This window comes from Temnothorax nylanderi, unplaced genomic scaffold (genome assembly GCF_030848795.1).
Source record: "Temnothorax nylanderi isolate EJ_2023f unplaced genomic scaffold, tnyl_v1.0 TNYL_tig0017_pilon, whole genome shotgun sequence".
Lineage (NCBI taxonomy): Eukaryota > Metazoa > Arthropoda > Insecta > Hymenoptera > Formicidae > Temnothorax > Temnothorax nylanderi.
In genome coordinates, this window is record NW_027249079.1 from 1883692 (window position 1) to 1899741 (window position 16050).

The 16050-nt window shown below is 39.4% G+C and overlaps 1 protein-coding gene across 4 annotated transcripts in view; it reads right to left on the minus strand.

The window, feature by feature from the left end:
• Window positions 1–4435: 4435 nt before the first annotated feature.
• The window catches only part of Gaba-b-r2 (gamma-aminobutyric acid type B receptor subunit 2), a 47455-nt gene continuing 35840 nt past the window's right edge, over window positions 4436–16050 (minus strand). For all 4 annotated transcript variants that reach the window (XM_071699162.1, XM_071699163.1, XM_071699161.1 and 1 more), the window contains 12 exons: window positions 15329–15389; window positions 14607–14841; window positions 14231–14471; window positions 14009–14131; window positions 13745–13855; window positions 13444–13668; window positions 12616–12798; window positions 11898–11997; window positions 11488–11599; window positions 10509–11062; window positions 9647–9913; window positions 4436–8708 (listed from right to left, as the gene is read on the minus strand). In XM_071699162.1, the coding sequence (XP_071555263.1) occupies window positions 8515–8708; window positions 9647–9913; window positions 10509–11062; window positions 11488–11599; window positions 11898–11997; window positions 12616–12798; window positions 13444–13668; window positions 13745–13855; window positions 14009–14131; window positions 14231–14471; window positions 14607–14841; window positions 15329–15389 (2406 nt within the window). In that variant the 3' untranslated portion in view covers window positions 4436–8514. The remainder of the gene's footprint in view (window positions 8709–9646; window positions 9914–10508; window positions 11063–11487; window positions 11600–11897; window positions 11998–12615; window positions 12799–13443; window positions 13669–13744; window positions 13856–14008; window positions 14132–14230; window positions 14472–14606; window positions 14842–15328; window positions 15390–16050) is intronic.

Sequence of the window (16050 nt, forward strand, 5' to 3'; positions counted from 1 at the left end):
AAATTGTTTACTGAGATATTTTGCTATTAATAAATTTATGTATGAACAAAAAAATGTTGATATCATTATGTGGTATTCTATCTGACTTTTACTAGTATTTAATCCGCACTTACACGATCGGAAAAATATCCTTTTGAAAGATGTACATTTTAAACATAAAAACTTATTATTTCATAATAATGTATAATCGCTGATAAATAAATGTGAGTGAAAAAAATTTTATATCGTTGTTAATATTTAATCTGACTTGAATCCAGTATTTGATCAATGGAACGCGCTTACGCTATCGGAAAAATCTTCTTTAAAAAGAACTCGCTTCATCTTTTTCTGTCGCATAGAGTTGCGCGCGCAACGCTTCTCTGTCATCTCAACGCTCGCGCTGAAAACTTTACATCTAAAATCTAGGCAACCATGATGCAATCAACTTTTTGATAAAGCAACCTAATACGGTTGGATTGTGAATTAAATAAGCTTTCATTTGATATAATAATTTGATTAAATAACTGATGAGGGTATATTAATAACGCTTACTCACCTGTTTATACCTGGCAACTCCACAGCTGCGCAGAGGGGAAAGTAGGCAACCTTTATTTTTCCAATTCCTTCGGGTATATTCTCTCAACTAATGCACAATTTTTATAAACAACCAATCGAGGAAGTTGATCGAATAAATTTAATTAAAAATTTAATTATTTAACATTATCCCGACGCGATTTAGCTCGGCAACCTATTTGCGATGTATCAATGTATATGTTATTTAGCATATATTTTTTATCATTCATAAATAACAAATGAGGGAATAAATTTCTTATACCGGATCTCGGACTATAAGAGATATACCATTGGTACGAATGCGAAAACAAGTTCCCCTGAATTGTACAACCATAAAAACATCGATAAACCCCCCAAATCAAGATTTGGAAGCGTAATATAAAAGTATAATTTCGATGTGTATCGTGCGTATGTGTGCGTGCAATGTAGCGTGCTATCCTTGTCTATACTTTGTCTATACAAGGACAGATATAGTCGGTGAGCACTTCTTTATCGACGCTGATCGAGTTTGCCTGCGGCTCCAGCATCCCCTTAACAGACTGTGTGTAATAGTTGCTGGTGTCCTTTTATATCAGAAAAGGATCATAAGTGCATGGTAACATAGGTGGTAATATAGTACCTTTAATATTTACTGTAAACAAAACAGTTATGCTTTCTTTCTCATCACCATGTACAATTTAATAAAGACTTTGATCCTTTACGAGCCAATACACTGTCTGCCTTTGGAACTAAGAAAAAAGAACTTTCATCTAACAAATACTCTTGACAGATGGATGTCTAGTAGGTTTAACTTTTGTAAATGTTCTTTTACTTCTCTGAATTAATTCTTTAAAATATCTTCTGTTGCTGACGCTCAATTCATTGTCAAATTTTTAGCGATTCTTGGAGTCACATCATGATGTCTATGACAAAAACTTTCCCACCAGTGTCTGCCTGGTTTATTATCCTTTAAAGGAGACTCAGTGATAAGTTTCTGCACACACTGAAGAAGTTGACTGGATTTTCTATTGCAGCCAAAGAGGTTTCCCTGTAACAAAATCTCAACATCTTCAGTATGTGCAGAAACTTATCACTGAGTCTCCTTTCAAGGATAATAAACCAGGCAGACACTGGTAGGGAAAGTTTTTGTCGTAGACATCCAGATGTGACTCCAAGAATCGCTCAAAATTTGACAATAAATTGAGCATCAGCAACAGAATTAAGATGTTTTAAAGAATTAGTTCAGAGAAGTGAAAAAACATTTACAAAAGTTAAATGTACTAGATATCCATCTGTCAAGAGTATTTGTTAGATGAAAGTTCTTTTTTCTTGGTTCCAAAGGTAGACATGCAAATAACTTACAATTTGAGGTTATACATACTACATGTCAATAAAAATGAACGAAAAAAATGCATAAACCAGAAAAAATATACAATTTAGTACACTATCATTACAATAAGTAATGTTTACAATAAATATACTTACAAATTTCGTACAGAAAACTTAAAAACAAAGCACAAAGACTAGAGCGCGTGTTGCGGTTAGGTAGTAGGACACACAAGTAAGCACTTGAGATGACGATTCGCCCGATAACTGGACAGCCGGCTAGTTTTCGGGCAGGCAAGATTATCACGTACTGATTCATAGCCATGTAAATTTTTATTGAAAAAACAATTTAAATGAGCAATTTTTTATTTTTTATTTATTATAAATATTCTTAAGATTATATAGAAACTTTATTTATGCAGAAATATCTAATATTATGATTATTATCATCTTAACAAGTATCACACATTCATTTCTTAGCCATATCTTATAAAGAATCTATGAAGACTCACGGTGCATTTGACTACGATATTTCAAACAATTTTTTAAATATTTTAAACAAAATGTTTAGTGGCATAATTTTTTATATAAGACACTGAATAACCAAATAACATAAATCAGTAAAAACATTTCTCTTTCTTTATGTATATAGCTTAATAAAAAATAAAATGTCCGTCAATGGCCAGGTAAAGGGACATGGTCCGTCATTGGTACTTTTACCTTATCTGGGCAATCACTAAAGATATAGAGATGATTGAAAAAGGACACGTGTACCAGTGTCCGACCACATTGGAGAAAAATATTTACTATTTATTTGAACAATTAAAAATAACAATAAGCTTTTTCCTAATTAATCGTTAAATATTAAAGTTTTTTTTACAATAATTATTATATTTATTTTTAATTGTTCAAATAAATAGTAAATATTTTTCTCCAATGTGGTCGGACACTGGGACATTTACCTTAACGAAAGTGGAAAACGGATTTACAGACGTCGAAGATTTCACAGAAATCGCTCCTGTTACGCGGGAAGCATGTCGAGCAAAGAGGTTGCAGTAGGTATTCTTACCAGCGGCACGCCTATCCGGCCTATCCCCACTTATTATCCATCGCTATTGGAACGACGCGCGGTGCGGATGCCCAGCCCACGACCAATCAGACCGCTGGCAGGTATGTTTAGAAGGGGCAGTAGGGTCCCGCGCTCTGACCAATAGCAGCGTGACTACGTGGAGGCAATGTGGAGAGGCAACACCCTCGCTTAGAATACCTCCGTCGACCTCCTTGCACAACATGCGATGCTAATACTTTTGCCGATTTAAACGCAGTTTTCGACGTCGAGAATCGCCATTTTCGTCTAACCTCTCATCCTAATATGTACTTTTAACATCTTTATGAACTTTTATGCATCTCTACGAACGCGTGATCAAATTCTTCCAATTATTTGATTTTAACCTAACATTAAAATATCAAATTTCTTTAATTATTTTTATATTTATTTATTATATTCGTTTAAATTACAAATAATTTACGCGTAAGCGGCAATATAAAGATATTCTCGAGATTTGTGCAATGCCGCGCATTAGTATTTGATTCTCCTCCGCGTTCTTATCACAATTATACAACAGTAATCTAAAACTTTAATAAATAAACTAAAACTTTTAATCATGAAATTCTTTTAAAGGAGGCACGTTGTGCATTTTAACACGTTCAATGCGCACAGCGCGATTTCGTGCCTTTTTAGCAGTGCGTATGGCATCCACATGCATCTTGAATGTACTTACCAGTTGTGCTTGATTTAAGTAATATAGTGATAGAAATATACATATACATGTAAACATGTATAATGCTGACTAATTATTTATACTTTCCAAAATCTCTTTTAGTACCATGGAAACTAAAAAAATTTAGGAGCAGTGAACATGTTAAAAACGTATGACATTGTTGATACATAAAGATATTCCTATAAAGATATATATATATAAAATCATTTAATCTTCTACCTTGCTATCTGTATACCAAACTCCGTTTTTCACATTGGTCTACATTATGCAACAATATTTACTTTTATATTTTGGAATTAATCATTTAACTATTCGTAATAATTTCGCGTGTATGATAACGTGTAATTTCGCGAATCTATTTTGCATGCGATACTATTTTATAAAATGTGAATGATAAGGTATTTCATTACAAAGTTTTCGCGCAATTGTTAATTCTCTGCGATTAGGTTTCAATGAACAATTAATGAATTGATTAGTCCACTCAATTAATTAACAAGCTATTTGTAATGATATCACGATAATGTCTATCTCGCGAATCGATTATTTTCAAAATACTATTTATTAAACGCAAAACGAATAATTTTGGATTACGTGGAAGGCGAGATTGATTTGCTGTTGTCAGAAATTCCCGAGAATAAAGCCTCGAAAAAGCAAGTATAAATAAATGGCCATTGCAAGAAACAATAAAAACGAATGTTACTTGTCGAACGAGTTTTGCAATAAAGCGATATTTCAATAGAAATATTTTAATCCGCATTTGCACACGTGTATGTATAAAAAATCTAAACCAATGTATCTTCCGTTGTCTCAATTTTTTATTTTACATTGTAAAACTATGCAAAAAAATGAATTGTGTTAAGTTACTGTTTCGTTTATTCATGATGGATTGTGGTCACCTGTTATATTCAAATTTGAAAACAGGAATTACGTTTTGATTGCTACTTAATATGCAAAAAGATTTGTTTACAGCGAAGAGTGTCGAGAAACATTCAAATAATACATTTATATGTGGCAGATTTAAATAGCATATTTATATATTAATATGTACATATATGTATAAACTATATATATTAATATAATATATATAACTGCCTATTTTTTTTTGTCACGGTCTCTAAATTAAAAGGTAAGTATATTTATTGAATAACAGCCACTTTATTGAGAGTAGACAGCGGTGAACATTAAGATTCGCCTTGCGCAGCAATTACCTCGATAGACTTTAGATAGTAAGATATCACACGTGCCCGTAACTTGTAAGAATCCTAATCCTTATCCGGCATGCTATCGATCTCTCACATTGCGACGAGCCTCGATCGTCTCGTAAGTGCACTCGTAAACTATTTTACTCCTCTACTGCAAAAAATAGGCGAGCTAAAAGGACGGGAACGCGACCTGCGACACTGTGTTCTTCGTTCGACACTTCATTCACACGGGAATGAGCTCTTTCTCTCTCCACAATCCCTTTGAATTTACTTATTTTTTGCAGAGTTTTTTCGAAATGGAGGTACGATGGATATTTTGAACGCGTGATAATTGACGATACATGCATTGTCTTTTGCAAATATATATATAGGTACAGGTAGAGAGATGTAAATAGTAATAATATATATAAAAGTTGATAACAATGTCGACAAATGTTAATTGTATCACCCCCCCCCCTCTTATATCTTGCAAGTAATGTTTGCTGATAAGAAAATCTTAAAAGGTATTCCTACAAGAAGTCCTTCAATTAAAAGAAATCGGCGGGAACAGAATTTCCGAAATCGTGCGCTCAATCGCATGTGTTAACTGTCGTTTCGGTCCTTATTAAAAATTTAACTGCTCGAATCACATTATTCGACCGAGAGAATCGGAAGAAAGAAACTTTTTTTCTTTGCGAGAAGAGATCGAAACTAAAAGAAACTACGAAGTTTCAGCGCCAGCCGCCAACATATTCCAGTTTCAAAGTCTGGCAATCGAATTTTACAGAACGAATTCCAGTCGATCACTTTTAATTCGCCCATTTTTCGCAAAGATACATCCGTGTGTCAGTGACGTATGTATCTTCGTCACTCTTATCACACTCACTTAATCACCTTTGGCTTCGCTGCACGCACGCATACATATAGTCGCATTAATAGATATATTGCTGTCGGGTTTTCTCTTTTTTTTTTGTTCTCGCGACAATTTGTAAAAAACTTTTGGCATGGCTTGCCTACCGGCGACACCACTGACTTACGTAATTATTACGGGATATTAAAGATCATGCTCTAACAGTAGGAATACGAGTACAAACGCGTCGAGTGTTTAGTCATGCGTACCGACCGGTATCGACCGGAAATAAATTTATCCTTAACTAATCGGAATATTGTACCGCGTTGTTTAGCGCGTCGTTTTCCTCCGGTTAAATGTTTCGAAACGACGCGAGACCGTTATTGAGAGTCGCGATGTCGCCCTTGGTGAAATTTGAAATCGTTGTGTCTCTATATTTAAACGCGAGCTGCACGACGAACTTCCGTCTTCGTGCCGTAAAACGGGGTACTGTTACACGAGAACGACTAACTGCGCTAAAAAGGAAGAAAAAAAAAAAGAAAAAGAAAAGCGATCTTATCCTTTTTCTTCTTGGACTCTCCGTTAACTTCGGTCGTGAATACACGTCGCAAGTTACGTCGACTTAGGCCGCGCAGTCTGAAACCCTCGCACAACTTAGGAAACTTAGGAATCTCTCACGGAAATACTCAGCGAGCTCTACTTTTAATGAGTTCACTCGCAAGTTGAAATAACGAAAACTCAATTTCACTCGCATAAAGGAGCGTTGTATCCGCTTTACCTTTCAACCGCACATTTTTCCCCCCGCAACCCGCATTCGGATATAGTCACCCCGTTTTAGAGCAGGAAAGACGTTCAATTCGATTTCCTCACGAGGAATCGAATCTTCCTAGTCGTGCGATTCGCGTAGAATGAATCGTGTTTCTTTTATTACTCCTCGTAGAAAACGAAAGGGTATGGGGCAATTGACAATGCATGCATTGATTCGATTCGATTCGATTCGATAATTATCAGTTCTAGGGATATACCCGAAGGCATTTTATTAACATATGCTCCGCCATACTCCTCGAGGTATTTTTGAACACAGCACCCTAGCGGAGAACGAAATATACTTGGTGAACGTTCACATAATTACCCCCTAGGATTGGCTATACGCGCCAAGTTAGACGTGTGTGTGTGTGTGTGTGTGTGTATGCGTGTCACGCCTGTGTATGTGTGTTCTCTGTGTGTCTGTGTGTAGGAAATATTCAATGAATATACATTACTTCGTAACATATATTTACAAACACATAGTTATTTATTTTAGAAATGTACGCGAGGGAAAACTTACTTTTAATATTTGTAAAATACCGCTCCTACCGCCTTCCGGCCTGAGATTTGGCGAGCCTCGTGAAAACGGGCGCTCGAAGGAGAGAACGGAAACACTCCTAATTAACATGCTCTCGATATCTTTGCTTCAACAATCCTTATAGATTATATATACACACATACATACTTTCTCTCTTTCTCTCGCTCTCTAAAAAACACTTGTTAGCCAACGGAGATGCTTATAAATCCCTCATTCTCCAGGATTCTCGTCGTCACAAACGAAAAATGCTTTTACAAGTTGAAAATCATTACAACAGTCAACAGTTAAATCTAGTTTCCGATCTGCCGCGGCTAACAAATATCTTTCTTTTTTTGGTTTTCCTGTAATTTGTCTTGTAAATATCTCGAAGGTATATATCCGTTAATTAATTAACCGCGTTAACTAGAACTAGTTCAATATATGTTTCAAAGTCGCGTCACAAAAATATTCTTCGGTCGCACTAGGAAATATTTAAACAATATTTGTTCGCTGCTAGGGTCTACCCCCCACCCTCTTTTCCCTCTCCCCCCGAAAGCGATACGCTATATCGATTGCATAGACGACCTCCGTCCCTCCCTTCCTCTCTGACATCATCCTCTCGAAAGTGCGTGTGCTGTATCATGGATAGGTACGAAGTTTTTCCCTCGTTTGCTTCACCGTAATGTTTGTTATATGTCACGTAACATGCTGCGTCACTAATGAGATACATGATCTATTGACTGACGTTCACGTAACTAAGTGTGCTCGATAATATCGCGCGCAAATCCGTACATTTACTCCATTTACGTCTAGAACCGAATAACGACGATGAGACGAGCAGATATTGAGATCTCGGTGGCTTTTTGAGTCTTCGAGCTCGCGATAGACTTCGTTAAACTCCGAATTCACTTTCTCTGTTTTTTTATATATATTTTTTTTTCTCTTTATTTTCTCCCTCGTTTCGCCTTCTACGTTCCTACGCTTAAATATAATCGTCGTCTTTAGAAAATATCTCTCGTGTGTTAATAGAAAAAGTCTTACCTTTATTCGTCGACCGTTGTCTTTCTCTCGTATCTCGATAAGAGAGTTATACGATTCGAGCGTCATTATTACTAGAGCGTTATGTTACCCTTCTTTTTTTGTCCTCGTCCGCGCTTTACCGTGATATATCGAGTGCTGTAGAGCGAGGACGCGAGAGACGGAACGAATAATTAATTAACGCGGCGCGGTAGCGGTATTTCAAGTCCATCATCATTCTTATAAATAAATCAACGGAGTGGTAAAAACCGTCTGAAATACGTTCGATTTAACGGTGCCGTTATCGCGAATAACGTCGCCGGCCGCTCGCTCGCTCGGGGCGCAACAATCTAAAAGACGCTCGCAAACGCGAGATTAACTAATTAACTTAGATAACCGATCTAGCACGCCCTGTGGGGTGAGTCCGTGACGAGAAACGTGATTTCGCGTGTGCGCGTGCCGGCGCGGTGAGGAGAAAGCGTCAGGTCGCCGCCGGCTTGGCCGTTAGAGGTACTCGACGATGTCGCACTTGATGGATATATTCGGGCAACTAGCTATATTCGAGCGATAGCCCCGCCTGGCAGTGCTCTTGTGCCGCTCGGTGAGGAGCTTCTGAAAGATCGGCAGAATCGTCAGATCCAGCAGTTCACCGTCCGATACGGCGCTGTACATCTTCGACACGTTCACCGAGGAACCACCTGCAAGCGAGGACACCAAGGTCGAGGACTGTCTCAACGACATTCGTGGCTCTATACGTACTGTCTACTACGTTGCATCCGCGCCAAAATCTAGCACGCTTGACGTTACATCCTTCACTCTCGAAGGCAAACGTTTGAAACACATTTAAACACAATGTCCGAATAGACCTCTCACGTATACGTAGCTTCGCGTGTATCGCGGCGTTGTTCCCTTGACGTACTCGAATAATGAAGATATGAATATTTCCCGAGACACTCGGGTAGGCAATTATCCGATGCATTCAATTAGCCGGAGATATCAATAACTTCGCTGCGTAATTATACTGCTATTCGGACATTTTATATACCTTGTTAATTTGTTGGCTGACGTCGACTTCGTTATTAAACGTTTGTTACTACTTCAACGTAAGTAAATACAATTTGCCTCACGAGATACGATAGCTGCTGAGTATGATATATTGATACATGGATTCGAACGCAACAGTTAAATTTAGTGTTTAATCGCGAAATCAATATCAAACAAGGTAATAAGGTGATGTAATGTGTATCCAAGCATAATTGCTCTCTCTGGCTTTCTTATTTTCCATTACTGATTTAAAGTCTTAAAGATTTTTCTCGTCATCTTAATCGTAGGAAAACCTATCGATTTTTTGTATTTTTTAGTTTTGGCGTAAATGCAACACTATTTATGCACAGCATGAAACCTGCGGTATCTCATTAAGATGCCAATAATTTTATGCAATCCCGAGACTTAATTATTATGAAAAACGGACCGTCCGTACGGCTACAGATTTGCTAAATCATTATCGGGTTTCTAATTGTTAACAAATATACTCTTCTTTCCGTCTCGGGACGTGTTTCGTCTCCGGCCGTTTAGTATTCCGCAAATTTCCGTTGCTGTACGGACGCGTAATCAAGAGAGCCGAGAGACGGGTTACCGTTCACGTCGCCGCTTCCATCGCGTGCGTTCGCCGCGACGTGCTTGCCGTTGTGCATCGTCGCCACATTCGGGGTGCTCTGCACGTACTCCAACCGTGCCTGATGGCGCAGCTTCGAGCCCGCGTGACGGCACATGCGGCGCGCGACGCGGTGCGAGCACTCGACTATGGGGTGGCCGCCACCGATGTGCAGCCGCAGGCACTTCTCCCGCGTGCGTTCCGACATGGAACGCTGGATTATCGTCGACATCGACTCGTCGTACTTCCCTGTCAACAAAACACCTGACGTATCGTCTCGCGTCCGCGCATAATGTCTACAGATACCTAAGAAATCTAGGCAAACAAGTCAAATCTCAGATGCGAATGCCGACTGACTTCGCAAGTTGAAAGAGAGACGCGCTGTTTCATGTAACAATAGTTAGCCCGGCATACAGGACTTGTAGAATAAATAGTACTCAATAAATAAAGAAGGCTCAATGAACGTAAATCGAAACACTTAAAATAATTCTTTCCTTTTTTACATCACATAAATGGAAGTAAGCAACATCACTTGCTTTATATTATCAAAACCGAAAATCACTTGTAACTCCGGTGAGTATTTTTCAACTGATATTTACCAAACATTTTTTTTACTTGATTTTATGAATACCATCTACTCTATAAAGCCTGATGCTTTTTAACACTTGCACATGTATTTTTGCAGAGTTTAAAAATGGATACTTTTGAAAGGCGGTTCACAACATGCGTGGCAACGACTAAACATACATATATAAAAATCATTTTCTGTAACACGAATTTCACTTGTACGTGTGTCATACTAATTGTCAACCGCGAAAAAGAACTCGGAAGTGCCGATTCTTACCGGCGTGTCGATGATTCGGCACGTATTGCAATGAAAACGGCATCACGTGCTCGATGTAGCTCTCCTCGTGGAGCTCGCCGAAGGAGACGTTCTTGGTCGGCGGCGGCGTCGACAGCTTAGCTCTGCGCTCGTCCTTGCTCCTTCTCCTCACGCGGCACACGTGTCTCGCGATCTCGGTCTCCTCCAAGATCACGGAGTCGCTTTCCTCAACGACCGGCGGCACGAAACCGTAGCGCGTGGTCATGGCTTCGTTTGGCAGCGGCTCCGGGCTCCTGTGACGCTTCAGCAACGGCTCGCCGACCTTGACCGCCTCGTCGGGGACGCTCTTGCGCCGCAACGCGTCCGCGCCGCACGTATGCCTCATATGCGTCATCGTCGTCGTCGTTATCGCCGTTGTCGTCGTTGTCGTTATTAACGACATATACGACGGCGGCATTGCGTCCAACGCCGCCACAGCGCCCGGAGAGGAACTCTCCTCGATCGCCTGACTCGTTACAGCCACTCTTTCGTTGTCGATGATGATTGACGTGGCCTTCGAAAGGGATGCCCTTTTCCTAGAACAAGCACCACGCGACTATCCTGAGAATGGACGGCGAATCGGGTGCGCCGGAGACTTTTGGGTCGTGGTCAGTAGGGTAGACGGATTACCGAAATATTTAAAATAATCGTTTAAATCTTTTCCCATAACTTTTGGAAAGAAATTAAAAAAAGATGAATAAATTACAAGTAATTTTAACGGCCTAAAATTGTTTGAAAAATACGTTCCTGAACACTTTTCTGAATTTTGTTAAGTTTCTATTTTATATATCGTCTTATGGAATTACCATTGAATTGTCAATCGTCAAAGAAATCGATTAATTACTTTTGTCAAATAATTGATCTATACACAATTCATCTATACACAATGGTCAATTTAACTATGTTCCGTTAAAGGGTTTAGATCTGAAGGTGGAGTTTAATATCAAACGTGATTACGTACTTTGCTACTTGATCCACGTTGACGTAATCACCCTCCGGCTGCGAAACGGTTGACGAGTTCAAGCTGCACATGGACATTGAAACATCGGTCGTCTCTGTGGTTATCGATGGTCCTGTCAAATAAATAAATCAAAATTATTAATACGGTGATTTAATGTTATCCATCGTTCTGCATAGATTGCAACTTGGCGCAGAGTTTGTAATTTATCCATCACTCTCGTTTTATATAAAATTTGTAGACCAGAATATTAAGAAAAAAGAAGTTTTTGAAGAGTTGTCTTCCGCGTGAGGAAAATGTAGTAAAGTTAATATACATTCTAATTAATATAATGGCACTACTTTAAAACTATTTTTAATTTTATTCGACAAATATCAAAATCTCTTTTAAAAGACATTAAATGGAATATTTACCTTCCCTTTTAACGGCCTCTTCTGGCTTTGGGACCGGCAACGTGTCGACCGTCTCTTGCATTTCGCTCTCAACCTCCTCGCCCATTCTCCTTAAAAACCCCTGAAGTAATATGCAAGATAATGAAATAACTTCCTCTAGCCGCCACGCACGAGCACGATGTGAATGCAACATTTCTAGATTAAGTACAATATTACTTAAACGTGCGAGTGTACTGGAAACCCGTCGGAATAATTTTAAATTGTTATTCTCAGAGGGCGAACTGCACGAAGCAATGACGTCGTGATTATTTATATATAACCGAATTAAGGATGGATGGTGCGTCGTTCGCTTTTCCGTTAATCGAAGACCGCTATCAACCTCCCTTAAATTAATTCAGTGCACGGATGAGTGTTTTATTAAACAGCATATATTTCGTCAAGAAAAGCGTTTTAGCGAAATTAGTTGTTAGACAGAAATAAACATAAAATAACGTAAATAATTATATAAAATATATAATTTTCTATTTTTTTTTATTCTTATCTAAGATTTAGTTTTCTCAATAAAGCTTAATTTTACTGCTGAACGTTAAAAACCAATTCCAGATTTGTCGCAGAACCTGAGGGAATAAAGGTAGGTTCTGCGACGTAGGAGACTGCGTAACGTAGCAAGTTTGTAACACGGGCGAAATAATTCTTGCTATAATGCCGTTTGGAAGTTTGATGAAACGGAAAAACTTACCTGAAGCTCGGAATCCTTTTGCAACAATTGCTTCCGGAATTTTTTATTCGTCAGCTTCGCCTCTTTCAAGCGCTCGTCGAGCTCGCTGACTGTCGAGTCCCTTCGTATTTTCAACATCGGCCTCAGAGTCGCCCTGGTCCGCTTATTTATCGCCCCTTGTGGATTTCTGCGTAACTCTATTACCTGAAAATCCCAAGAGACTTACTTGACTCTGCCAGTCTCTCATCCCGAGAATAGAATGGACGTTTATTATTGTTATAGGGCAGGTCCTTTAAAAACATACACGTAAAGAAAACATGAAATGTGTTTGAAACGTTAACTAAAACAATATTGTATTATTAACATAAGTAAAATTAACATAAAATTATATAAAAGAAAAAATGATATAAGTATAAAAGACTATGAAATGTAGACAGCGAATATATTTTAATAAATATTTTTTTCTCTAATAATATAAATTCCAAAAAAAAAAAAGATTGACGCCACAGATGTGATTGAAAAGTTGCTTTAAATAAGTATATCGACTGAGAATTCCGAGACTCTGAAAGAAAGCTCTACAAAGATCCTGTACTGTAATCTGTAATAAGAAGATTGCTGAAGATTGAACACGCGGCAAATAGATAGTATCAAACAAATTAATAGTATCATGCTTAAATGAACGAGAACTTTTGTTAGACTTTGCCGATTTAAAATTAAATCCGTTTGACAAAGTTTCCGTTCGGAAAATGCTAAACGGAAAGCACTCAATTAAGTAATCTCTTCGAACGTCTACGATCGAAGGTCAGCCAATTTAAAATGCAAAACGTCGAGTAAGATACACAAACGTACCTTAGGAATAAAAACCAGACAAAGAGTGGCTGTACTACAAAATATAATGAACACCGCCAACATTATAAACATGGCGTCTTGTTTGTCAGTCAGCACGAAGCTTATAGCTGCACCGGTGACGCACATTATAACAACGTTGTACACGCTCATCCCTACGTATTTACTGTCATTTAATGCCGGTATACTAACGTGCCGCGTTTCCCATGCCAGAAAGGCACCGAATATCTGAAAGCCGGTCAGGTGAGTGTATATCGTATGCCATTTTATCCGCTGAGGCGCTTAGCGATTCAGCTTAACTTACCATTAAAAGGCCTTTGTATGCATATATGCAACACAGATAAATATTCATTTGATTGCTCTGACAATACTCGTTTTCCGGGATGATTATTATATCCTCGCTGGAAGGGTGATGCTGCAATCGAGAGGCAATTCGCGTATTAACGAGCATTAACGCGAGTTCGCTTCGTAAATTATGATAGATGATAGAGGAATACCAAAATTTATAAGCGTATATTATTGACATATATATATATATATATAAACCTTTGTATATTTTTGTACTCACATAGGGCTCCATTTGTTTTATCGCCCGATAAAACGGATCAGCCACTTGCCACGTTGTCATGATCGTTAGATCGACAGCCAACAATATTCCAACGACCATGAACAATTGATAATCTTTTATCACCTGAATCACGATACGGACTCGTTAACGTTAACGTTGAACACGAAAGGTCGCCCCGCCCGCGCCGTTCTCGTTACGGTTACGGTCGTTAACGAGTCATACCTTTTTGTTGAGCTTCACGTCGGTGAATATGGAATGTACACGCCACGTCTTCGAGAACATGGAGCCGAAGGCCAACGAGAAACCAGCCATCAACAGCCACGCTCGGGCCGTACAGATATACGGAAACGCCGCTACGCTCGATAATTGTGAGTCGAGTCCGAGGAAGATAACGCTGCTGTAGGTCAGCATGCAACCGATGATGATGAGGTTGTTCAGGTGGGGCGATGACATTTTGATGTATCTGCAATATTGAGTTTCGCGTGTGAGCCGCGCACGTTCGCTCCCTGGGGCTGGGAAAGTAAGCTGAGAGCCAAATGGAGGAACCGTGTTACGCGCGTGGTTCTATAATTGTTACGTATTACGGCGGAGCCGTCACCTTTGATTTCTGTATCTGATATTGATGGCGAGAAAAATGGATGCCAAGACGATACCGACACTAGCGGCCGAGGCTAGCACCGCGTACAGCGTGATATCCACGGTGGAGTGCTCGATGATGCGAACCGTCCTGTCTTTCGGCGGCGGTTTGCCGTTCCACAACGGGGCCTCTCTTCTGGTCAGATCCAGAATGCCAGTTATGCTATCATATTCGCCTATGTTTACCTCGCGACCGTCTAAAAGGATGAGTTCACATTCAACCGAGAACGCGCACGCCGATAAGACAACATTCCTATTTTGCGTTAAGCACTTATTTCGAACCGACCAATTTTCAACATCCGTTATCCGTATCTCTATTGTTATTAAATCGGATCGGCCGCGAGAAATACACGCACTGATCCGTAAATCACACCACTGATGTAACATAACCGATTTTGCAATATCGAGCAAAAAACAAAATAATAACTAACTAAAACTGGCGCAAATATATTTTATTCATTAGTGCAATTTAAAAATTCTTTTGTTAAATTAAAGTTGCATACTGCGCGTTCCGCATGACATAGTTTTTAATTGAATTCCTTTATTAATTGCTGTACTACAAGCCAGTACTCTGAAATTTATTTCGAAATAGGTACTTTGATCTATCTGTTTAATTCTAAATACAAAATTCTCTCTCTCGCGCGCTCGCGCGCGCGCGCGCGCCAATATCGAGAAATAACTTACCCAGGAATTGTTTTAGAAGAATGTACGCTTTCCTCTCATTGTCATAGAAGCGGACCGGTCCCTGCAAAATTTTATATTTCTCACATCCTTGTCGCGTTATTATACAGGACGGTTACCACAGGCGATCGGGATCGTGAATCGGATTTCGGGATTTTAAAATAAAAGCCCGCTCACCGATTCAACTCGCTATCAACTCATGCCAATTTGCCTCGCTAACTCGCCTGGCGGTTTGTCATGTTTTTGATTTCGTTTTAATTTCAATTCGGTTCACCGCCGATCGGTCCCATTCTCCCGCTCTGTTATTGCTACCGTACATACACGTATGCATCCCTTTTTGCTAAAACGCGCTCAACCGTGGCGTTGCAAAGCACTGCGTCACGGGTATATATCCGAATGAAAGAAAAGAGAAATAAAAAGGGGAAAAAAAGATGAAAAAGGAAGGGAAAAAAAGTTCAACTCATTAAATTCGCCTCGGTAACGCTCGTGCGGTTTTAGGCACGCGTAGAAAAGTGATGCCTGCGCTTGAAGACACTCGGAGTCGGGCAAAAAGACGGTCAAGTGTAACACGCGCGCCCAGTACAAATGTTGATTACTGAAAAACGCGGCCCCTGTGTTCCTCCGCGTCTCTCTGTCCACGACAGGTACAAAGTGCCGAGCAACTCGTCGTCGTCGTCGTCGTCGAGCTCACGCGCTCGACGATCGAAAGCAAGGGTTGTCGCTCG